General features: G+C 33.6%; 2 protein-coding genes across 6 annotated transcripts; one reads left to right on the plus strand and one right to left on the minus strand.

The window, feature by feature from the left end:
• Positions 1-8,724: 8,724 nt before the first annotated feature.
• LOC104902218 (pentatricopeptide repeat-containing protein At5g21222) lies at positions 8,725-10,358 on the plus strand (the record flags this gene model as incomplete). Its single annotated transcript, XM_010689915.4, is given in 3 exon segments — positions 8,725-8,916; positions 8,918-9,544; positions 9,761-10,358. Coding segments are annotated over 3 exon segments (1,398 nt in total), but the record flags the coding sequence as incomplete, so codon positions are not given.
• Positions 10,359-13,013: 2,655 nt separating this feature from the next.
• LOC104902481 (MLP-like protein 34) lies at positions 13,014-22,594 on the minus strand. 5 transcript variants are annotated; one of them, XR_008967206.1, is made up of 3 exons: positions 22,323-22,593; positions 13,579-13,691; positions 13,014-13,476 (listed from the first exon to the last, which is right to left on the minus strand). XR_008967206.1 is itself a non-coding variant. In XM_019251455.3 (2 exons), the coding sequence occupies exons 1-2, from the start codon at positions 22,510-22,512 to the stop codon at positions 13,229-13,231; spliced, it is 429 nt and encodes a 142-aa protein (XP_019107000.1). In that variant the 5' UTR covers positions 22,513-22,591; the 3' UTR covers positions 13,014-13,228. The 5 variants fall into 5 exon arrangements, 2 of the variants coding, with proteins under 2 accessions (XP_019107000.1, XP_019106999.1); XM_019251455.3 differs by lacking the exon at positions 13,579-13,691 and having other exon boundaries at positions 13,014-13,467; positions 22,323-22,591; XM_019251454.3 differs by lacking the exon at positions 13,579-13,691 and having other exon boundaries at positions 22,323-22,590.
• Positions 22,595-24,290: the final 1,696 nt, after the last annotated feature.

The raw sequence follows: 24,290 nt of genomic DNA on the forward strand, positions 1-24,290 counted from the left end.
GTACACAAAATAGAGGTGCATATTATAGCCCTTTTATAGGAGAGAGACGCAGCTGATGTAACTATTTTTTTTTTAAAAAAAAATCTCGAGTATTTTTGAGGTTTGACGTAATTCTCAAATTAACTTTTATAGTTAGAGAATTTCTCAGATACTTTGAACTTTGTGTTTAGAGCTCAAAATACCCTTATCATACACCGAAATTCAAGTGTATTAATTTTCTAAGATACCCTTGAAACTTAAACTTTGAACTTCAAAATTCAATAAAAGGTATTTTGAGAATTAAACCAAACCTAAAGAGTATCTCAGGAAATTTTCTTTTTTTCAACCACAAAGAGAAATTATTACAATAGACATATCTTTGTCCTTTAATGTTTTTTCTTTTTTCCAATTTTTGTATACAAACTAGTATTTTGGCCCGGTCAATGTCTAAGAGTCGGTTACAATTATCAAATATATTATTATTAATACATTTTATAATCAAATGTTATTAGCTTTTTATAATATTATGTTTAATGCAGAATTGGAAAATGAAAGTTATGGCATGATAAATTATTTTACAAAAACTTTTAAGAAATTGGGGGATAAATATAATAATTTTAATGGTATTGGGGTAAGAGAATGTTGATAGTTAATAAAAGTGTAAGAGATCAAAAAGTTTGTTTATGTCTTTATAATTATGTATAATTATAAGAATTTATTATGTTTTACTATGAAACATTAAGCATTCACATTGTAATGGATCAATAGTTAAACTCTCACATTTCATTTCAAAAGTTATGTGTATCACGTGGCACCGTTTCTTTAATTGAAACGCCTTTTAATATATGCGTATAGATTACCATTTTCAACATTATTGCTAAATAAAGACCGACATTGATGAATCCTGGTGAAAATATAGTTTGTGGATATTAAGCGAGTAATTGACATTATTGCTAATAGAGACCGACATAAATGAATCCTCATGAAAATATAGTTTGTGGATATTAGGCAAGTAATTGTGGCATAACGTTGTAAATGATAATACTTTCAGACATGTTCTATTCAACTTATTTATGCTTATCTGAACTCCATTAAATTTATCTGAATTTATTAGACTTTATTAATCTTTAATAAATCTTATATGAATTTACTAGACCTTTTTATAAGAATACTAGACTTTATTTTTACTTATTTTTATTAGGAAAATGATATATAAGGTGCTTAAAATGGAAATAAAATATTGAATCAAGCATTTATTACCTCAATTGACGTGAAAATGTGTCTTGAATTTTTAAACTGTTTCTATTTAAAGAAATGTATTTAATACTTATATGTAGCCCTACCCTTTTTATTAAACCGAACTTAGGTTCAAAGAAAGAAGAAAACTACTTATACCAGTCACCGTTAATATGAATATGGTTGACAGTTGACACCTTGTCGTCGTAACTGTTGGGTTTGGTGGCTCAAATTCTTTTATGGCTCAATTAGTAGTTTGTCACATAGATATCTCAGAAATTACACTATTACTGTATTACAGTATATCTGATATTATTATCTCACGTGGACAAAATAGAGGTGCATATTTTTTTTGAGGAGAGAGAGGTGAGGTACTATTTTTTTTATTATTTTGAAACTACAAAGAGAAATTATTATAATACACTAATTAATGTCGTTGTCCCTTAATGTTTATTCCAATATTGTAAACAAATTTCGCATTCTCAAGATTCCTATATAAGACAGACCGACAGAAATTTTATCCTGATGAAAGAATGGTTTGTGGATGTTAAGAAAGTTATTGTGGCATAATATTATACACAAATTATTAAAATAAGCGGTTTAGTTTTAATATAAAATTAGACAAATTTAATATTGAATTTTTGATATTTTCTAACAAGCACATTCTATTTCATTCCAACCTAACACTATTTTAGGTATACCTTCTCTTCTCATCCTTTTTTTGTTTTCTTGATTATTCTCGAACTATAACAGACAATTTTAAAAAATAACTCGATAGTCTTACGAAACGTATAAAACTAGTCACTAAATGAATTAACTAGTCACTGAACGGGTTAAAGAATATCAGTACTATATAGATTAAACTGGTCACGAAATAGATTATACTGGTACCTAAATAGATTAAACTAGTCAATATCTAAAAAAAGGTGGCATGTTCTCTTTTTAATATTGGACTTAGACCGTGCCTAATTTTAAATTAAAAGTAGACGGTCTCTTACAAGACCAACTGAATATCGAAATCGATAACACTTTTAGAGCTATCTTATTCAACTTATTTTGGCTAATTATTAAATTTTATTAGTCTTTATCAACACTTATTTGAATTTATTATACCTTATTTCGTGAGAATATCAAACCTTATTGATAGAGTATAAAACTATTATTGGGGCTCCAATCATCAGCTTAATCTTTTGGTTGAACTGGTCATTTGACATGGTATTAAAGTAGAGCTGATCATTTTGGCCCGACTCGATTTTGGCCAGAATTTTTCAGCCTGCGGTCGGACCCAGCCCGAATTATTTTTGGCTTTGGGCGGGCCAGATGCGATTTTTAGTCTATTTTTTTGGCCTGACCCGATTTGCCCGAAAAGCCTGCTAATTTTGGTTCGAAATAGCGGCCTTTGGGCATAAAAACTCGGTCCGAATAATGGCTCTGCCCGACCAATGGGCAAATCTTTTTGTCGCGGCCCGGTCCGGATCACCTCTATATTAAAGCCAGCGTGACATAAAGGTCACAGGTTTAAATCTCATTCAATCCTCCATCCTGGGTGGAATATTTAGTGACAGGTATATATGAGAGAAACTTTTGCTGCATCCACACTTTAGGCTCAATGAGTACTCGTATGAGGGGGGTGATATGGTGTAAAACTATTCCTAGACTTCAACCATTAGCTTAACATTTTGGTTGAGTTGGTCCTTTGACATGGTACCAGAATCAGCGTGACATAAAGGTCACGGGTTAAAACCTCGTCCACCCCGCCTATTCTAAGTGGAATATGTAACGTCAGGTATTAAGGAGACATGTGCTGTATCCACACTTCAGCCCAATGGGCTCTCCCGTGAGGGGGGGGGGCGTGATAGAGTATAAACTATTCGTGGGACTCCAACCATCACCTTAAACTTTTGGTTGAGTTCGTCCCTTGACATGGTAGCAGAGTCAGCTTGAGATAAATGCTGCTTTCTAAGTGGAATATCTAGCGCCAGGTATGAGGGAGACACGTGTTGCATCCACTTCAAACTCAATCGGCTCTCGCATGAGGGGGCATGATAGAGTATAAAAGTATTCATGGACTCCAACCATTATCTTAAACTTTTGGTTGAGTTAATCCTTTGACATGGTATTAGAGCCAGCGTGACATAAAGGTCAGGGGTTCAAATCTCAGCCACCCTCTTATTCTAAATGAAATATTTGACGCCATGTATGAGTGAGGTTTGTGCTGCATCCATACTTCAAGTCTTATAGACTCTCGTCTAATAGAACGTAATAGAGTGTAAAATTATTATTATAATTTAACCATTCACTTAAATTTTTGATTGAGTTAATCCTTTAACACTTATTATTAGTGAGCTGAACTTATCTTCAAAGAATGCTATATACGAAGAAAAAATTTCCTACACCATTCATTTGAATACGGTTGAAACTCTGTTTTCGTAGGTGTTAGCTAGGTTTGGTGGCTCAAATTAATTTATGGCCCAATTAGTAGTTTGCCACATTGATATCTCATCAATTATGGGTCTGGCAATTGCAAATGGCATGGAGATCATTTCATATTTCCAGTACATAAGCCCAGAGTTCAGGCGATGAGTTCAGGCGATGTGTAATGCGATCTCTTCCATGGGTTTGAGTTTTTGTTTTGCATGTAGATTGTATTTTTGAGTTTTTTTTAGATCTAGGTTTGTTTTTGTTAATTTTCATTTTAGTTGTTTTTTTTCTTTTTTTTCGTTTTTCTAGATCTAGGTTTGTTAGGGTCAAACCCATGGAAATGGGATGTGTAATGGAGGGAAATGGGCTAGTGAAAGGGGAAATGGGCTGTGAGGAAGCGCGTTTTGTTTTAGAAAAAAAAAGGGAAATATAATGCGGTTCAAGAAACCGCATCAGATTTTCAAAAAAACCACATCCGTTTTTTAATTTGATGCGGTCCACAAGAGGACCGCATCAAATTTCACTTCCAGCTTTCCTTTTCACTTTTTCAATTGATTTTCTGATGCGGTTTTGTAAAAACCACATATGTTACAAAGTGACCGATGAGGTTTTTTCCACCAATGTATTAAAAGACGTATTTATACAAGGAATGGTAGCAGATTAATAAAGTGCAAGCCTGGCTTGCTGCTACCATAAACAAGGATGATCATTTGTTACAAAGGGCTATGTATATCATTTTCCTATTATTAATAACAAAGTGCATTAATTAAACAAGAAATTATTGACTGCTGGTACAAATAATTAAAAAAGTTAGTACAAATTTGTAAAAGAAAGATTGTTAGAGGTTATTATTAATTACAAAGTGCATTGGTTTTCAATTATCACTAATAATTAATACTTTTTTTTGAGGGGGATATAATTAATATTTAGTACTCAAAGTTTATACCACCAAATTAAACATGACATACTTTCAAATTAAAACAGTTAAACATGAACATGATATATTATTAAACATGACATTATTGACTATTTATAGTGAACCCAAAGGCCACATAGCCACACATTACACATACAAAGGTCAGCAGTCTACTAGGGCTGCCATTTATTCCACTGGTACGTAATTAGTTATAATATATTTGATCATACATAATAATGCATACTTTTAGGGTTTAAACATAATTAAAACATCGTACGTTCACATAATCAATCTGTTCATCATCACTTCTTTATGCCATGGACATGGTGATGATCATCCATGTCTATGGTAGCAGCAAGCCATGCATCAAGCAAATCAGTTGGCTCAGGAACACCAGAATGCAGCTTCTCATACTCAAATATGTACTTCACTATGCAGTTCTTCGCATCCTTAGGTATCACTTGGCATGTAAGAGATAAGGTTTTGTACTCGTCGAACATGTCGCCTTCGATGGCTCGGTATTTGACAAACTTCTTCTCCTCATCAATTTCTTCAAGTACACTCTTTGCTACTAAAGGCTTCCCACCTAAAACCATTATATGATTAGGGAATATATATAATAATAACTTACTTTGTATAGATTATAGATTTATAGTGTTTGGTTCGACATGAATCTTCTCGCCAAATTTCTTTTATATCTATACAAATATATTAAAAGGCATGTGAAAACAAGAAACTGTGCCACGTGGCGCTCTCCCTCGAGACCTCAAGTAGATATACTAAAGTTTTAACCACTCGGCTAAGTTGTATTTAGTGTTATTATCATAAAGTATTATATTAATAAATGAAATTTTTTCTTACCTGAGGCATAGTCCGGACCTAATAACTAGTTGGTTTGTAAAAGGTGGAAGATAGTTCTATCAACGTAATATAAAAAATAGAGTTCGTATTGTGTCGGACTCGTCCGACACAATATTCTCGTCGGACTCGTCCGACACAATATTCTCGTCGGACCACTTCACTTGAGTTTCAGGTAGTCTTCATTTTTTTTCAGGTAGTCTTTTTTTTTTTCAGTTAGTCTTAATTTGTTTTCAGTTAGTCTTAATTTATTTTCAGTTAGTCTTCATTTTTTTCAGTTAGTCTAAATGAAAGTAACTTAGGTCTAAATGAAAGTAACTTATTCTAACGGAAAGTAACTTAGGTCTAAATGAAAGTAAGTTAACTCTAAATGAAAGTAACTTAGGTCTAAATGAAAGTAACTTAGGTCTAACTGAAAGTAACTTAGGTCTAACTGAAAGTAACTTAGGTCTAAATGAAAGTAAGTTAGGTCTAAATGAAAGTAACTTGGATTCTTAGTTTTATTATTCTTTCATTTAACAACTAACTAATATTATATATAAAAAAAAACACTAACATCTTCCTCTCACTTTCTCCTTCTTCTTCATTCCTCTTATAGCTGATTTTTTCCTCACTTCATATGAAAAATCATCTAAGTAGAACTAATATGAAATCACCACAGATATCTAGTTGGGGTTGGAGAAGACCATGGTGGTGTTTGTGTATTATTTTTTCTCAAAACATATATTAGTCTTCGTCGGCGAAGTAAGAAGGACAATCATCATCTTCTGCTAAAACAAACACTGAGAAATCGTCATCTTCTGCTGAGCTTGGTCTTCAACCTCGCCATAGTCGACGTTGTTGATGTCGGCGAAGTAAGAAGGACAATCAGAATTCGCCGTCCGACGGAAAGTATTGGGTCAGACGGTCTGACCCAATACTTTCACTAAAAAAATATTACCCCTTCTGTTTTAAAATCGAAGGCATTCACGTTTTACGAAAATTTGTTTTGACCACAAATATCTCTCAAATACGATAAATGAAAATTATATTATTGGATTTGTCTTGAAAAATACTATATTATTATTATTTTAAAAAAAAAATTATCAACATAAATAGAGAGTATGTAATTAACGCTCAAGGTTCGAACTTGAACATCATGCGTATATTATATTTTGAAACGGGGAGTATATTTGATGGCAATGTTGTATTTTCCTCCCTCTCTTTCATCTTCAGTTCAAATTGATCCTCCTTTCGTTTTCATCTTTCCTTTTCTCTCCCAATTATATATTACTTTTCATGTTAACAATCAACAAAAAAGTTAAACCTAACCTACGATATTGTTGTCCAATGAAAAATGGAAAAATCATTTTTCACCAAACCAAACAAATAAAGACAATGCATTTGATTAACAATATATATAGAGTTAGTTTTGCGTGGATCCGGTCCACAATAATATTATTGTGGACCAAATTCACTTATTTAATATAATGATCCTTTTTCATATAGTAATCTTTTAAAATCTTAAGTTATACTTTATAGTTACTATTTATCATAGTGACATTTTTTTAATATAGTCATTCTTTTCAAATTAGTTTATCATAATGAAATTTTCACTTTGTGACATACTAATTTTTTCTTTTCACATAGTCAAATTTTACAATCTATATCTACTCATCTATATATATTTTTTATTTAGTGATCCTTCTCTCATAAATCATATGAATTAACATTAAATTTACACTAATTTATTGTGGATCGGATCAAGTCCATGTAAGTTTTTATATGTCATGGAGAGAATAGGAAAGGAGGAAGAAAGTGAGGGAACCATATTTGCCCTAGAGAGAGAGTAAGATTTAGAGTAGTTGACAACTCCCTCAAATTCAGCCTGGATTTGACTCTTACCAAATTTGTTTGAAATGATTTATCTCATCCTATTCCTCTTACGAAAATCGATGTTACCATATCAAAACACTTAGTATCTAAATCTCTATTATTATACCCCTCCGTTTCATTCTAATTTACACACACTTTTTATGCATGTCAATGCAAAATTTTGAGAACATATATATTTAGTTTTGTATTTGTAAAAATTATAAAAAGTACATATTAATAAAATACTACCTCCGTTTTCTAAAGATCTTCCTTGTTACTGTTCCTACATATACCAAGGAGGATTCATTTGTGTGGGGGTATGGGGCAGGTAAAATAGGAGAGAGAAAGGGAGTAAAATTGAATTAATAATGTAATGGAGACCATGTGATAGGCACATGAGAGAATAAAAAGAGAAAAAATTCCAAATAAGGAATAAAGTAAAAGAGGGAAGGTCTTTTGAAAACACACTTAAACGGAAAGAGAGAAGATCTTTAGGAAACGGAGGGAGTACATGTTATGATGAATCTAACAAGATCCCACATGACTATATTTTCATCTGCGTATAAATCACAAATGATGGTCAAAGTGAAATTTGTGAATAGTGTAAAATATCAAAGTATAACAATTAATATGGAACATAGAGAGTATAACCAAGAGGGAGGTATAGTGTCCCCTCTTGAAAATACTTATATACTCTTAATCTCACAAAAAATAATAAAGAAAAGATTTTCTTAATTCTTTTCTCATTTACAAATATGGGTAAAGGAGAGTTATACATTACCAGGGCCGTCTTAAACTATTTGGGGGCCCTGTGCTATTTATAAAATCATATTTAACAGCTTTGAGATATTTGCATCTTTTTTTTCATAATCAAGCAACCTTTTTTTAATACTCCTTATTTTATAATTAGACAATCAAAGAAGTTTAAATGTTTTATGTATTGGGAAATAATGAACCAAGCAAAGTTTGGTCTAGTGGTAAAGGTTTGACCTCATGAGATCAAATCTCACTAGGTGCTTTTTGCAGGTGAGGTTTCCCTTAAATAAAAAAATATTGAAAAACAATGAATAAAATCATATACAAAATTTATAGTTTTCTATAGACTTGTAATAAAGGTGTAGAATGTAGATGACTTATGGTTTTATTTGAATGGAATTGTCATTTCATATGGTTATGATTACATGAATAATAAGGTGAAATGATTGAAAACCGGCAATAGACCTAGTTTTTTAAAAATAAAATTTAGAAGGGTGGAAAATATTAATAGCCAAGTTTCCAAAAAAATAAATTGTAGAGAGAAAATTAGAATACCCCCTCCTTAAGCGTTTGGTGGAGAAAAATTCTACAAAAAGTCTCACTACTTGGTTGAATACTACTTTATAATCTGTTCTTCATCTGATATTGATATTTTTTTTGATTCAATTTCAGGATAAAGTATATACAACATCAACTACAGATGATTTGCCAGCTGGGAACTGCTGCCTTGTCTGTATGGAAAACCGTGGTGTCATACAGTTCTCTCAAGAACAAAACTCATGACTAAGTTGATCAAAAGGAGGAAGGCCGAGGAAGTTTTTGCCATATTTGAAGGCTTGATGGAAGAGGGACACAAACCAACTCTTGTGACATATACTACACTATTAGCTGCCCTTTACTGCCCAAAAGAAGATCAAATCTATTCCTTCTCTCATCTCTATGGTGGAAGAGAAAGGAATGAAACCAGACTCGATTTTCTTCAATGCTGCTATCAATGCTTATTGTGAAGCAGCTGACATGAAAGGAGCAATAAAAATATTTTACCGGATGAAGCAAAATGGCTGTAACCCCACTATAAGTACTTTCAATACATTGATGAAAGGATATGGCCTTGTAATGTCTGAAGAGGGGAATGTCAAACCTAATGATATGACTTACAATATTCTAGTTCGAGCATGGTGCAACAAGAACATAAATGAAGCATGGAATGTAGTGTATAAAATGGTGGCCTCGGGTTTACAGCCTGATGTTGTCACCTACAATACATTAGCAAGGGCTTATGCACAGAGTGGAGAGACTAATAAAGCTGAGGCAATTATACATGAAATGCAAAAGAATAAAACTGAGCCTAACGAACGGACATGTGGCATCATCATTAGTGGATATTGCACTGAAGGAAACATGGTTGATGCGTTACGTTTTCTGTATCGGATGAAGGATCTGGGAGTGCTCCCAAATCTTGTTGTGTTTAACACGCTTATCAAAGGATTTTTAGACACTATGGACACTGATGGTGTTGATGAGGTATACTTATATATATCTTCTTTTTCTTTTCCACGATGATTTTGTATTTTCCATATCAGTTATGCAAAAGGCTTCAATTAAGTCACACATCCACCATTCTTTCTCTGCATCTAAAGATTGTTTAAGCTACATCCAGGACAGAGGAAATATGTTATATACAAAATATGCTTTTCTACATTAGATTCTCTTATGATGTGAACCTATTGCTTCTCACAGGCGTTGACTTTGATGGAAGAGTTTGGGATCAAGCCAGATGTGGTAACATTTAGCACAATAATGAATGCATGGAGCTCAGCAGGACTAATGACAAAATGCAAGGACATGTTTAATGACATGGCAAAGGCTGGTGTAAAACCTGATATCCACGCGTTCAGCATTCTTGCAAAAGGTTATGTTCGTGCAGGTGAACCTGATAAAGCCGAAACTCTCCTGATGTCCATGGCTGAATCGGGTGTTCATCCAAATGTTGTAATATTCACTACTGTTATCAGTGGTTGGTGCAGTGTAGGAAAGATGGAATATGCAATGCGAGTGTTTGAGAAGATGAATGAGATGGGGGTTTCCCCTAATCTGAAAACATATGAAACTTTGATATGGGGTTTCGGGGAAGCTAAACAGCCCTGGAAAGCAGAAGAATTGCTTCAGAACATGGAAGAAATGGGTATATTTCCTGAAGACAGCACTATCCGGCTTGTTGCAGATGCTTGGCGTTCCATTGGTTTGATAAATGAAGCCCAAAGAGTGATGAGTTTCATAAACAAGACTATATTTAACAGAAAAGGCTCAAGGAGCTGAGAAGTCTGTTGAACGTTCAGAGAGAACATATCAAGATCAAAAGATTGAGGGTAATTCTAAGTACTTCAAACAACGGGTTCTTTGCAACTGACCAAAAAGGGGAAGCTGCTGCAAATACCAGAAAATGGGTAAGGAATGTATCAGCAGGAAGAAATGTCAGATCTTTTGCTCGTCGATGTGGATTTGGTGTAAGGCAGTTTTTTGTATGCCGGAAGAGGTTCCTCAATGAGGTTCATGTACCAGGGAGGTTTGTAAATTCATGTAAAGCAGTGATATAGAGTTTGTAAATTGATATGGACAGAGTTGATGGATTCAGTCAACTGACTAGAATTTGGCTGACATGAAGTTGTCATACACAAAACTTGAGAGTTGAGATATTGGAACACTTTCTTGGTAAGGAAACATCTTTTGTGGTTTAATTGAGCTTCATGATTCTGGTATCAAGTTCTTCAGAGTTCAATTCCAGGTGATTATACATACTATATTATTTGCAAAAATTTCTGTAAACAGTAAGCACACCTACAAATGCAGATAATTGTAATTAGAAAAATACTACTGTAATTAGTGAATATATGTTGTTTCCAGGTGCCCACATTTTCTATATAAACTCACATTTCTTTCAGTAATATAAAATTTTGCCATGTTAGATGTTGATTAAGATAAGTTGTATACCTGTACTACAGGGATTCTTGACAAATAGTCTGACAAAAAGAAGAATAGTTTGGATTCAAAGCACAATATACATCTAAGATTATTGTACTTTTCAGGGTGGTGTTTTTTTTTTTTACTTATCTCATATCTGAGATATGCAGACTAATTGAAACATATCTTAACAAGTTGAACTAGTTTTTAGGCCTTTGCTCCAGGTAATTATTATTTTTATTTATTAATATCTTACTTTGAAATTATCACATCAAATATTACTTCGTTTAGTGGTTAAGACATTAATATAGTAATTTAAAGTCATATGATCAAATCTTATACCATGTGTTTTCTAATTTTTTTATTGTATGTGCTTCCAAACCCATTTAAGTACTCCTGAGAGCACTATGAAACCTTAGATGCATTGTCCAAAGTTAATTAAATATAGGAAAAACTACCTATATATACGTAAATATTTAGTGTTTAAGAAAAGCACTTACAATCTGGTGAGAAAAGTTGTTCCAAACAATAATTTCATTTGGCTGAAATGGTTGGCTATTAAGACATTGTTCCATACATTAGTTTATATAAATATGAGTAGTCAAACACAAAAATATATATTTCTTTTCTAGTGACTCGTGGAGCATTTGTTAGTGAACTTGTTTTATCATACTTAATGGCTTATTTAGTGGGATCACTTAATACCAGCAACATCTTAACAGTGAAGAAGCATACTCTTAAATATGAAATCTTGTTACCAAAAGAATAATTAGATATATTGACTATTTAAATTGTACACTGATATGCGTGGGACTTAAATGATGCAATTATGGACAAACTCAAGAAGTAAATATTATGCCTAGGGGTTTTTTGGCAACAAGTGCAAAGGCATAATCTGTAGGGTAATACTTTTGAAGATAAACATAACAAAGTAAATCTAACATTATAACTTATTAACAAATAATTAAGTGAACTTGATCAAATTTAGTCTGCTTTGACCATTACAATCAAACCCCATACAAATACGTAGTTATTGGCCATACATACATACATGACACAGAATCACAAGAAATATAGTCAACTAAGGAACAGCAAAGCTTAGCTTGAATCACTTGGATGAAACTCCACCATAGAGTGAGGGTACTTGAAAGAAGATCCCCTTACCATTACCGCTCTTTCCAAGTATTTGAGCCTCTGGGTTGAACCTTGTGCAAGGACAACCCAAAAGTTATTCTTCTTACCAATCTTAAAAAGGAAAGTCCACCAAGAAGCAGGGACATCCCTAATTTAGTTTAACACCGCCTTGTTTTCATTCCTGATTTTAAACTCATAATACCATCTTACGAGCAAAATTTCAGTTTCAGTTATTCCTTTAACACAATACACAATCATTTTAGTACCTAAAATATGTTAGCGATTACCTTATCATTTAAGGTAATTAAAATGAATTCCCAAACAAAACCAATCTAGTTTTAACACATTATTGATTATTTATTATTTCTAATGCATATTACAATAATACATGATTATACAATAATAATCATCACTCATACACGCGTATTCCTGCCATACAAATAACAATGCATATTACAAATACACATCTCCACACCTGCCGCCTTAAACTTTGGTACATTGTCAGTCTCGGTGGCAGAAGCTACAACCCTTCAGCATGGAATCAGGCTAGCTATTCAAAATGCTATTACTCATCTCCACATCGAAGGAGATAACCTCATGATTATCAACTCCATTAAAGGCATCTGGTCCCCCCTTGGCAGATCGCCCACATCATTCAGGATATCCAGATTTCTCTTTGCTCCTTTTCTTCTTGGACTATTCGACATGTCTACGGGGAAGCAAATAAAGCAGCAAATTGGATTGCCAATATTGGGCACCTCAAAGATTCTAGTTTTTGTATTAAAAACTGTACTCATTCAACTCTTCATTCAATCCTTGTAAACGATAAGGTTGGAGTTCCCCTCGTGCGGAGGGTCTCCTAACCTTTTTTTTTTCTTACCTTTATAAAATAAAAAAAATTACAAATACACAACTATTATTTTTTTATTGACCATACACACTGGTACACTCATAATGACCAACAGATCAGTAAAAATGTAATATAATTAAATACATCCCTTATTTAGTTTGAAGTACTTAGTATGCAAACAACCAACCAAAAACATTTCCAACTTAATTCATACAATATTTTGGATCCAATAAACTGGTGAACTTATTGACTTAAAACATCGTTCACTTTTTTATTCCATGGTGATGATCATCCAAGTCTTTGGTAGAAGCAAGCCAGGAATCGAGCAATTCAGTTGGTTCAGGGATACCAGGATGCTGCTTCTCATATTTTAATGTCCACGTCCCTATGCTGGTTTTCTCATCCTTGGGTATCACATGGAATTCCCCTGTAAGAGTCTTATACTCATCCAATAAATCGCCTTCAATCACTCGGTATCTCACATACTTCTTCTCTTCATCAACTGTAGGAACTTAGATGCATAATGCGGAAAATCAAGTATCAAATACTTGTACATCTATCCCAAGATCATTGCATAAATTAGTATGAATCAAACATTAGTATAGAATTATACCTTTGATGCGTATGTTCCTCTTTTCACCAAACTTCTAGTGGAGATCACCTTAGAACGTCAAGCGCCGTTCCTCTAATGTTGGTCCACGAACAACACTTGGATCACCACGTATGCTAGTACGGAAGAGAAAATATCACTCTCTTACTTTTGTGGTGAGGGCCGAAAATGAGTGTGAAAAGACTAAGGGAAAAATCAGATTTTTCACTCTAGAAGTTGTAAAGTGTATACACACCTTTGTAACCCCATATCAATATATAAGGTGGTTACAAAAGAGGTGTTTCATGAGGCTTTATTTTGCCTCATAATGTCATACATTATGAGTCTAATAAACTCATGAGTTACAACTCTTCCCATCCATCATCAAACCGCGCAACCCATTTCACAAATGGATTTGGATAAATATCCAAGTGTCATTACTTGTGTGACCTCATAGGACTCAATGATATTAGTAGTTGGCCCTAATCATATTAGTTCAACGAACCACAATTAGCTTCTAGCAAAACGTTGTGATCATATAATATTATTGAATATATTATCTCCATAACTTATCCTAATATTATTTAGTTTATTACACTTGATCGAGGACAAAATCCTTCATCAACCTCTTCAAGTATATTCTTTGCTACGCAAGACTTCCCACCTAATTAATTAATTAAACCACAAGGTTAACATACATGCATACTTCATATTATATACTCCCTCCATCCCAAAATATAGTTTCCATTTTCCTTTTTTCACGGTAATTTATGCAAGTAATCCCTCCGTCCTATAATATAGTGCTTGATTCTATATTTTCACGGGAATTAAGGTAAATAGAATCTAAGAGGAAAGTAAAGACTTTTTATTATTAAAATAAATGTTGTGTGGAAAAAGGTGATCTTAATTAGAAGAGAGAATGGAGAATAATTAGTGAAAGAGCATTAAATGTAACCCTTGGGCTGAATAAACAAAAGAAAAAAATTAGTTCAAGAAGCAAACAAATGATAATGTCACGGTTTTTCTAGGCAAATCACGAAAAAATATGAAATTAAATATAGAACCAAGCACTATATTTTGGGACACCCAAAATGGAAATGAAGCACTATAGTATGGGACGGAGGGAGTAGAATATAAGAGGGATAATAAAGATTTTTTGTTTATTTAAATAAATGTTGTATGGGAAAAGATGATTTTAGGAGAAAGAATGGAGAATAATGGGTGAAAGAGCATTAATTATAACATTTTGGTTGAATAAACAAAGGAAAAAACAAATTTCAAGAAGAAAATAAATGATAGGACACGGTTTTTCTAGAAAAATTACGGGAAAATATGGAACTAAATATGGAAATGGGAACTATATTTTGGGATACCCAAAATGAAAATGGGAACTATATTTTGGGACGGAGGGAGTATATGCTTTTCGGATTTTATTAATTTACCTACTTTTTTTAGCATGGAGTTTTAAGAGAAATGCGTGTGTGAGTCATAGGAGGAAGTGAAAGTATTAATATGTTGCGTATTGTATTAGTTAATGTTGAGAGCGAAGAGAGTAAAGTGAGCAAAACTTTATTGTAAAGACTATAAAATAAGAGTTCAAGACTCAACGTAAGCCAAAAAAATGAGAGAGAAAGTTAGAGAGAGAGGCTCTAGACTTAAGTCTTTGAAAACCAGAAAAAATAGAAAACCTAGCCCCTTGCATTTTCCCCAAATCGATTTCAAGAAATTTCTAGTCACCCAATTTGAGAATTCTTTACTAAGTTTAATCATCATCATCTCCATTATACTAGTATTTGTAGGATGCAATGGCATCCATTTATCCAAAATTCCCATAAATTTTACCAGAAGATTACCTCAATTTGGGGGTATCAACTCTCAAAAGAAAAGTTTGAGTTCTAAGAGAAAGAATTGTTCTCTCTCTGAAATTCGCCAAATAATTTCATCTTCTTCTTCAGTTCAGATTTCGCTTCATGTAGTTGATGATATTAAAGAATTCTTTTTTCTTCCCTTCAAGTTTAAAGTGGGTTTCTTAGCTAGGGTTTTAAGGGCTTCGGGTTTCGCTGCGGTGGTTGCCTGGTTTTGGTCTTTTTCTACTTTGTTGTTGCGGCTCATCATTGGTGCTCGTGTGGGTGATGGTGTTTTTTTCTCAAAGGTTTTCGGGGTTTTGGTGAGTAGGAAGTCACTGTATTGTGACTTCCTTGTTCTTTCAGCTCCAAACTTCCCTTTTTTGGGGTCAAAGTGAGTGGGAAGTTGCAGTTACTTGTCTCCATTGTTATCTTACAATGGAAGCTTGAATTAGTTGCTATGGTATGGCTCTATTTATACCTATTACTTTCTAGTATAAGTTATTATTTGTTTGATGCTATAGTTATGTTATTCAATAACATTAGGAACTTGTTGAAGACTTATCAATTGTTAGGAAAAATATGCAGAAATTCATTTTGTCTGCATTGCAAGAACTTGTTATTTTCTAAAATCTCCGATTTAGGCTACCGAAGCTATTGGATTGGATTTTTTCACTCCATTCTAGGCCCTAGAAGCTATTGGAATGGAGAAAATTGGTTTTGTTATCGTGTGCCAAAAGAGGGCCTTGACTATTTTGTTCGTCAGAAAGCTAGTAAAGAAAAATGCAATGTTTTTTTGCAAGCTATTAGTCATGTTTCGATGAATATATATAGATTGTTTGTCATTCAATATGTAATGCTTTCATTTAAGATCTTAAGGATGTTTGTTAATGTCAGATATCTCAAAATTAGAAGCTTGTGTACGAAATTACGTTTGTTAATAAAAATATATAGGATAGCCTTTCATCTAGTTATGAACCTGTCAGAATTGTGGTTACTTAATCTTAGCTTGTTTGATATAGATAATCACTCGCTGGCTCATAATATTATGTGGCAGATTTCCATCTTCAGTAAGTTTGTTAATTTCAAGGCCATATCTCTGTTCTGCCTATTGGTTGTTATTATAGAATTTCTCTATATGTTGATTTTCCGTAATCTGAAGGGTTGGTGCAGCATTAGTTGTAATTTTAATTGTCAATTCCTATCCGAACTCTTTCTTTTAAGGGTGGTAGTACCTATTTGGGCTATTGGGATGGAGAAGATTGTTCTTCTTTTCCTTTGATTATAGAAGGTTGTTGGTTATTGCTTATGCCAAATCTCTGTCAAGAAAAATGTCATTGAGCAAGTGCTTCTTGTTATTAAAGTGGCATTATATGTTTTTCAGTTGTCTAATTATTATTATTGCTCTCTCTCTCAGAAGTTTTTGGGGATGTTTATGAAGTTGGGCAAGTTTGCTTTACAAAATCTTTATTTTAGGCTCTGTCATTCCTATTTGGGGATTAGAATTCTAATTGATAAGAATTGTTGGCCTGATTTAGTCTTTAGCATATTCTCGTATGGCCTAATATTTCAATTTTCAGTAATGCTTGCAAAGATAGTCTCCTTTTTAATGTCAATCTCTATTGCTAATGGGAGATTGAATCAGTTGGTTTCTTTCCATCTTTGGGCCTTTTAAGTTGTTGTCTCGTACATGAAATTAGCAAAATCAAATCTTTTTTCTAATAGTGCTCATCCAGTTTCGGTCACTGCATTGACATTGGTTTTCAATGCCAGAGATCTTGCTAATCTGAATTTTTGCTCATGTAGTGTTTGTGCGGAGAAAATAATGGTTATGAGGTTTGTCGAGGGGCAAGAATTAGGTAAGTCTTGCCTTTCAAAAGTATATGTTTTATGATTATAAGTAGTTGGAATATAAGAGGTTCGAGGAGGCATTTAGCTATGGAAGAAGTAAAAGTTTTTTGTAAATCCAAGAAAGTTAAAATCATGATGCTATGTGAGACTAAAGTGCCAACTCCTCCTTCTGAGGGATGTGTTAGGTACTGTGGCTTCACTCATTTTGACTTCCTTCCGTCAATGGGATTAGCGGGGGGTATGTGGATCATGTGGAAGAATGATAATTGTAATCCGTTTGTTTTATCATCCATTAGTAAATCTTCTCGTTTTTGGGCTTGTAAAATTGAGCTATGAGCCATTAATTTTAGCTTTATTGCTATTTTCATCTATGCTCCTCCCAATTATAATTTGAAGTATGAATTTTGGGATGAACTAATTGACTTTATTAGACGGCTCGAAAGCCCTTTCATTTTAGTAGGGGATTTCAATGAGCTTAGTTCTCATTTAGATAAACTAGGTGGGGCTGAATTTAGATTTTCCAGATTAGCTATTATGAATTATTTTTACTCTGCTATCGACTGCATAGATTTCCCTTTTGAAGGGAACCCGTATACTTGGCGAAAGTCAAGAAGTGGTCCAAATAATATTTTGGAAAGGTTAGATAAGGGGGTTGCGAGTATAAGTTGGTTAAATGCTTTCCCAAATGCAAAAATTATTCATCATCTTTTTTCTTCTTCAGATCACTGTCCTATATCCTTGGAAATCAAAACTCATAGTAATCTAAAAGCTCCTCCTTTTAAATTTGATAAAGTATGGACAACTCGAAAGGATTTTGATGTTTTAATCAAGAAAACTTGGTGTCAAAGGTTTCAAGGTTCGAATATGTATTGCTTAACAAAAAAGTGCAAACTTTTAAAGGAGAAAGCTAAAACTTGGGTCACTACCAGATTTGGTAATATATCTAGACAACTAAGTAGTGTTGAAGGAAAGTTGGGTAGAATTCAAAATCAACTTATTGAACAAAATGATTGCCCTCAACTTATTAGACAGCAAAACTTACTTTTAGCTAAGCAAACAAAATTGTTAGATTTTCAAGACTCCTATTGGAAAATCAAGGCTAAGTCTAATAATTTAAAATTTGGGGATGCAAACACAAAGTATTATCATGCATGTGCCTCGATTAGACGAAATCGTAATTTAATTACTTCTATTAAAGATCCGTCAGACCGTTTAGTTACTCAACCAAAATTAGTAGAAGAATGTTTTACTAATGCGTTTAAAAAGAGATTTTCTAAGAATATGGATTGTTATTTTGATTATAACTCCGATCTATCTTTATTAGAATGTATAATTTCTGAAAATGATAACATAGACCTATGCGCTGATATATCGATAGATGAAGTTAAATCTGCTCTATTTGATCTAGCACCGGATAAATCTCCGGGTCCAGATGGTTTTACTCCTTTCTTCTATCAAAAGTATTGGTCTCTTGTGGGAAACTCAGTGTATAGGGCTATTAAAGCTTTTTTTCACTCAGGTAAAATCTTAAAAGAAATTAATCATACTTTTATAACTCTGATTCCTAAAATAGAAGCTCCATCTAACCCAAATCATTTTCGACCTATAAGTCTTTGCTCAACTATTTATAAAATTATTTCAAAAATTATGGCTAATAGATTGAAAGTCGTGTTGGGTCGGATTATTCATCCTTTACAAGGAGCCTTTGTCCCTGAACGACAAATTCAAGATAATATTTTATTAGCTCATGAAGTGTTCCATTCTTTTAAGAATAAAAAAGGAAGAGAAGGGTGGTTAGCTATTAAATTAGATATGGAAAAAGCTTATGATAGACTAGAATGGAGCTTTATCTTGGCAACATTTAAAAAATTGGGTTTTTGCGAGAAATGGATTAATTGGCTCCATCAATGCATTACAACTGTGTCATTTTCCGTTCTGGTAAATGGTATTCCTGGAGATATGTTCTTCCCCTCTAGAGGTATTCGTCAAGGAGATCCTCTTTCCCCGTATATTTTTATTCTATGTGCAGAAATTTTAGCTCGTCAATTGTTTCAAGCTAGTACTATAGATTCTCGCTTGATAGGGGTCACTCTTGGTCATTCTAGAATTAACATTCCTTTTTTAACTTTTGCGGATGATACAATGATTTTTGCAAAAGCTAAAGTAGAAAGTTGTCATGCTATAAAATCTATTCTTAACAAGTATTGCTCAATGTCAGGCCAACTTGTCAATTTTCATAAGTCTGCTTTCCAATGTACTAACAATACCCCAGTAGAACTATTAAGTGTTTTTCAGAATATCCTCCAGATGGATGATTCACTATCACTAGGTAACTATTTGGGTTGCCCAATCATTAGTAGCAAGGTTACAAATGCAACTTTTAGTTCTATTCAAGAAAAAGTCTCCTCTCAGCTTACCAAGTGGAGAGCCAATTCTCTTTCTCAAGCAGGTAGAGCTATTTTAATCCAGTCAAATCTGGCTTCTAAAGCTAGCTTTCAAATGCAAAGTTTTGTTCTCCCTCCTTCTATCCTATCTTCTTTAGATAAAAACTATAGGAATTTTCTTTGGAATAAAGATCAGAACTCTAAAGCTCCTAACTTGATAGGTTGGGATAAGATTTGTACACCAAAAAAATTTGGAGGATTGGGGTTGAGAAAAGCTAAAGTTAATAACTTAGCTCTTCAGTTTAAACTTCTTTGGAAAATACTTAGGATGCCTAACAATTTATGGGTCAAACTCGTTAAGCAGAAATACTTAAAACAAGACACCTTATTCACTTATAAAACTAAAGCTAATGTATCTTGGCAATGGCGTAAACTAATGTCGCTTCGTACGCCTTTTCAGCAAGGCCTTAGATGGATGGTGGGGAATGGGGAGTCTATCTCTTTTTGGAATGACAATTGGGTGTTTAATTACCCTATTATAAAGAAGTACTCCCCTATAATTGGGTCAGAGGATTTGATGGTTAATTTTTTCATTACAGATGCTGCTCAATGGAATAAAGAACTCCTCTTAAACTATGTTCCGTTTAATGTAGTGGAAGATATTTTAAAAGTCTTTATCCCTTATAATAAAGTGGCAGATAGGATTTTTTGGGGCCTTACTGCAGATGGAGAATATTCGGTTAAGTCGGGTGTTGCTCTGCTTCAAGGGTATGGCTTAGATCCGCCCAATCAGGTTAGCTTTGCTTGGATTTGGGGGTTGTCCATTCCCCCAAGATTAAATTCTTTCTGTGGAAAATTTGTCAGAATGGTCTCCCTACTAAAAAGAGGTTGAAATGAGTCATATTTTTCTTCCTTTAGAGTGTGTTTTTGTAACTACCACTCAGAAGATGACCATCACTTATTTCTTGATTGTCCTTTTGTACATGATGTTTTAGAAATAGTTAATGTCAATGGGTTTTTTTCTCCCCTTCCTATTGATAATAGTGATCTTTCTTTTATTGAGTATTTGTGCAATCTTAAGTCTTGTTTGAGTCTTAAGAACCTCAATTTCTATGCTATTGTGTGGTGGTTCATTTGGTATGCTAGAAATAGTATCACTTTTCGTCAGGAAAGCTTTTCTCCAGCCAAACTAGGGGCAATGATTAAAGCTTATATGCATAATCTAGATTGTTCCTTTTCTAATTGTTCCAATTTAGACTATAGTCAGCAGGTTGTTAAAGCAGCTAAAAAGCCTAGGCCTAATATTGTTTGGTCCCCCCCTCCTCTTGATTTTGTTAAACTTAATTTTGATGGTTCCAAGTTACTGAATGGAAGTACAGCTTATGGCTTTGTTATTAGAGATTCGTGGGGAATCTTTTGCTTAGTGGTGCTAACGCCATAGCAGATAATAATTCTATTTTAGTTGCCGAGGCCTGGGGTCTAAGAGAAGGTATAAGGGGAGCTCTCTATCTGGGGGCTAATAATATTACAATTGAGGGTGATAATCTCTCGGTTATTCAAGCTATCAAAAGAATCTGGAAAATTCCCTGGTCTATTAATGCTCTCATTAATGATGCAGCGGAAGATTTGAGAAAATTTGATAATTATAATATTCAGCATTTTTTAGAGAATCTAATTTTGCTGCCGACTGGATGGCACATTATGGCCACTCCACTACTAATCTCTGTTATTGGTTTGAATCTCCTGATATTGCTTTTTCCAAAATCATCCGTAAGGATGCTTTAGGGTGGCCTGTTAATTGGGTTCCTCCCTAGTTTCTTTCTTTCTGGCTAAAAAAAAAAAAAAAAAAAAAAAAAAAAAAAAAAAAGACTATAAAATAAAAAATAATTTTTTTTTTTTTTTTTTTTTGGTTCTACTACGAGGAGTTTCCCACCGCCTTTGGCGAGTGGACTAATCTCCCGCGGGAGTTTGCATGGGTACCTCAAAGGGCAGCATCCCTCCCAGCTGGGATTTTTTCCATACCCAAGGCTCGAACCCGATACCTTGGTTAAGGAGCGAGAGGCCCTTAACCACTCACGCCAACCCCAGTTGTAGGTTCATTTCAAAAGCACGCAGAAAAAAAAAGAAATAGGCAAAAGTAATGAATGACAACCAAAAAAAGTAGGTAAACTATTAAAAACTGAAGGGAGTAGTAAATATTAATTATGTGTTTGATTAGCAATTATAGTGTTAAGTGTAGTTTCTTAATTAAAGTAGTTCCAAACATTATTCCGTTCTCGTTTAGTGTACGACAACTCACTGCACATGAGTTCTTAAGGCATGTTCTCCCCACCTTATTTTCAGTTCAGTTTAGCTCTGGACAATACTTTTACTCTCACATATCTATTCAATTCATTTCAATTAAGTTCAATTCAGTTAAGTTCAGTAAAAATTCAGTTAAACTGTTTTATGCCGAATAAAACAGGTCCTTAATGGAATCTCAAGACTCCCTCCAGTAACGGATCTTGGACAAAAAAAAACTTACTAGGGCCAAGTTTGGAATCCCCAACCTTTAGATGAAAGTTGAATTCTTTACAACTATATTACATACAAATATATTATATATATACATAATTCGAAATACCAATTGTAATAGCACAAGAGTACGTAGATGTATATTTCAATAAGAGACCTAGTTAGAATAAATTACCTAAAGTGTAGTTCCAAACAGTTGTACAGCCAACTTTACCGTGGTCTCCCTCATGTAAATCAACAGCCTGAATAAAATGAGAGGCTGCATGGGAAACATGATGAGGTTTACTCGAAAGTATGTCATGGAGGACATCTGCAGCACTTTCTCTGATCTCAACCTCACCTTCAAGCTTACGTTTAAGACTCATACTTTCTCACTCTTATACAACTTTAGAGACTACACTTTAATTACAGTATGTCTGATATGTTATCTCACGTACACAAAATAGAGGTGCATATTATAGCCCTTTTATAGGAGAGAGAGGGGCCGGTGATGTAACTATTTTCTTTGTTGGCCACTACAAAGAGAAATAATTATACTTTTTCCGTTTCGTTTTAAATGTAGCAAAGGAATATTTTATATCTCACAAATAATACCCTTTTGTGGCATTTAAAACGAAAAGGAGGAAGTAATAGACATATTTTTGTCCCTTAATATTTTTTTCTTTTTTCCATTTTTTGTATACAAACGACTAGTATTTTGATCCGGACGATGTTCCAGGTCAGTTACAATTATCAAATAAATTATTATTTATAAATTTTATAATTAAATGTATTAGTTTTTCATTATATTATGTCTAGTGCATAATTGAAAAATGGGAGTTATGGCATGATAAATTGTTTTACAAAAACTTATAAGAAATTAGGGGATAAAAATAATAATATCAATGGTACTCCCTGCGTTTCCTAAAGATCTTCCTTGTTACTGTCCCTACAGATACCAAGGAGGACCCATTTGTGTGGGGTGTGGGGTGGGTAAAGTAGTAGAGATAAAGGGGTTATGATAAATAAACAAATAAAGAAGGGTTAAAGTAGGAGAGAGAAAGGGAGTAAAATTGAATTAATAATGTAATGGTGGACCACATGATAGGGACATGAGAGGGTAAAAAAGGGAAAAAATTTCCAAATAAGGAATAAAGTAAAAGAGGGAAGATCTTTTGGAAACGCACTTAAACGGAAAGAGGGAAGATCTTTAGGAAACGGAGAGAGTATTGGGGTAAGTGAATGTTATTACTTAATAAAAATGTTAGAGATCAAAAAGTTTGTCTATGTCTTTATAATTACATATAGTTATAAGACTTTATTATGTTTTACTATGAAACATTAAGCATTCAAATTGTAGTGGATTAGTGGTTAAAGTCTCGCATTTCATTTCAAAGATCATGTGTTTGAATCCTACTAACTTTACATTGTTTATATTTTTAAATGAGATTGTAAACATCTGTATTAGAAGCTTGAGAAGAGTGTCACGTGGCACCATTCCTTTGATTGGAACGCCTTTTAATATATTTGTATAGATACATTGCTAAATAAAGACCGACATAAATGAATCCTGATGAAAATATTTTTAAATGAGATTATAAACATGTGTATTAGAAGCTTGACAAGAGTGCCACTTGGCACGGACATTGATTGAGTGACCCTAAGGGTTGTCAACCCTCTTATTATTGAATTTTCATTGGTTAGGAATACATTAAAACATTATTTTTATATCTCTTCTCTCCTCATTTATTACATACATATTAATATTTTATTCTTATGTGTCTAAGGTGTTGTTTGGTTGGAAATTGTTTCCCTTGGAAATAGAAATTCCTAGGAAATACATTATGGGTGTTGTGTTTGGTTGGAGGGAAATGGGAGAAGCATAAGAAATACAAATTCCAAGGGAAATAGTATTTCCCATGAAACATGGGAAATCACTCACCAGGCCCCCCCTTGGTGAGTAATTTCCTAGGAAATGCAATTTCCTATGGTGTCAACCAAACAATTTTGTCTAATTCCTAGGAAATTAACAAGGGAAATAATTTCCCATGAAATGTAAATTCCCATTGGAAATTACTTCCCATGTGAACCAAACGAGGCCTAAGAGGGTTGGCAACCCTAAGGGTTACTCAAACATTTTCCCACTTGGCACCGTTCCTTTGAT

The sequence above is a fragment of the Beta vulgaris genome, chromosome 8 (assembly GCF_026745355.1).
Source record: "Beta vulgaris subsp. vulgaris cultivar EL10 chromosome 8, EL10.2, whole genome shotgun sequence".
NCBI lineage: Eukaryota > Viridiplantae > Streptophyta > Magnoliopsida > Caryophyllales > Amaranthaceae > Beta > Beta vulgaris.

What these genes read in the sequence shown, in the direction of transcription:
- LOC104902481 (XM_019251454.3), bottom strand. Translation starts at nt 22,512, where the DNA reads ATGAGTCTTAAACGTAAGCTTGAAGGTGAGGTTGAGATCAGAGAAAGT. An exon ending in TGTTTGGAACTACACTTTAG is followed by an intron (nt 13,477 to 22,322) that starts GTAATTTATTCT and finishes TATGCATCTAAG; the next exon opens with TTCCTACAGTTGATGAAGAG.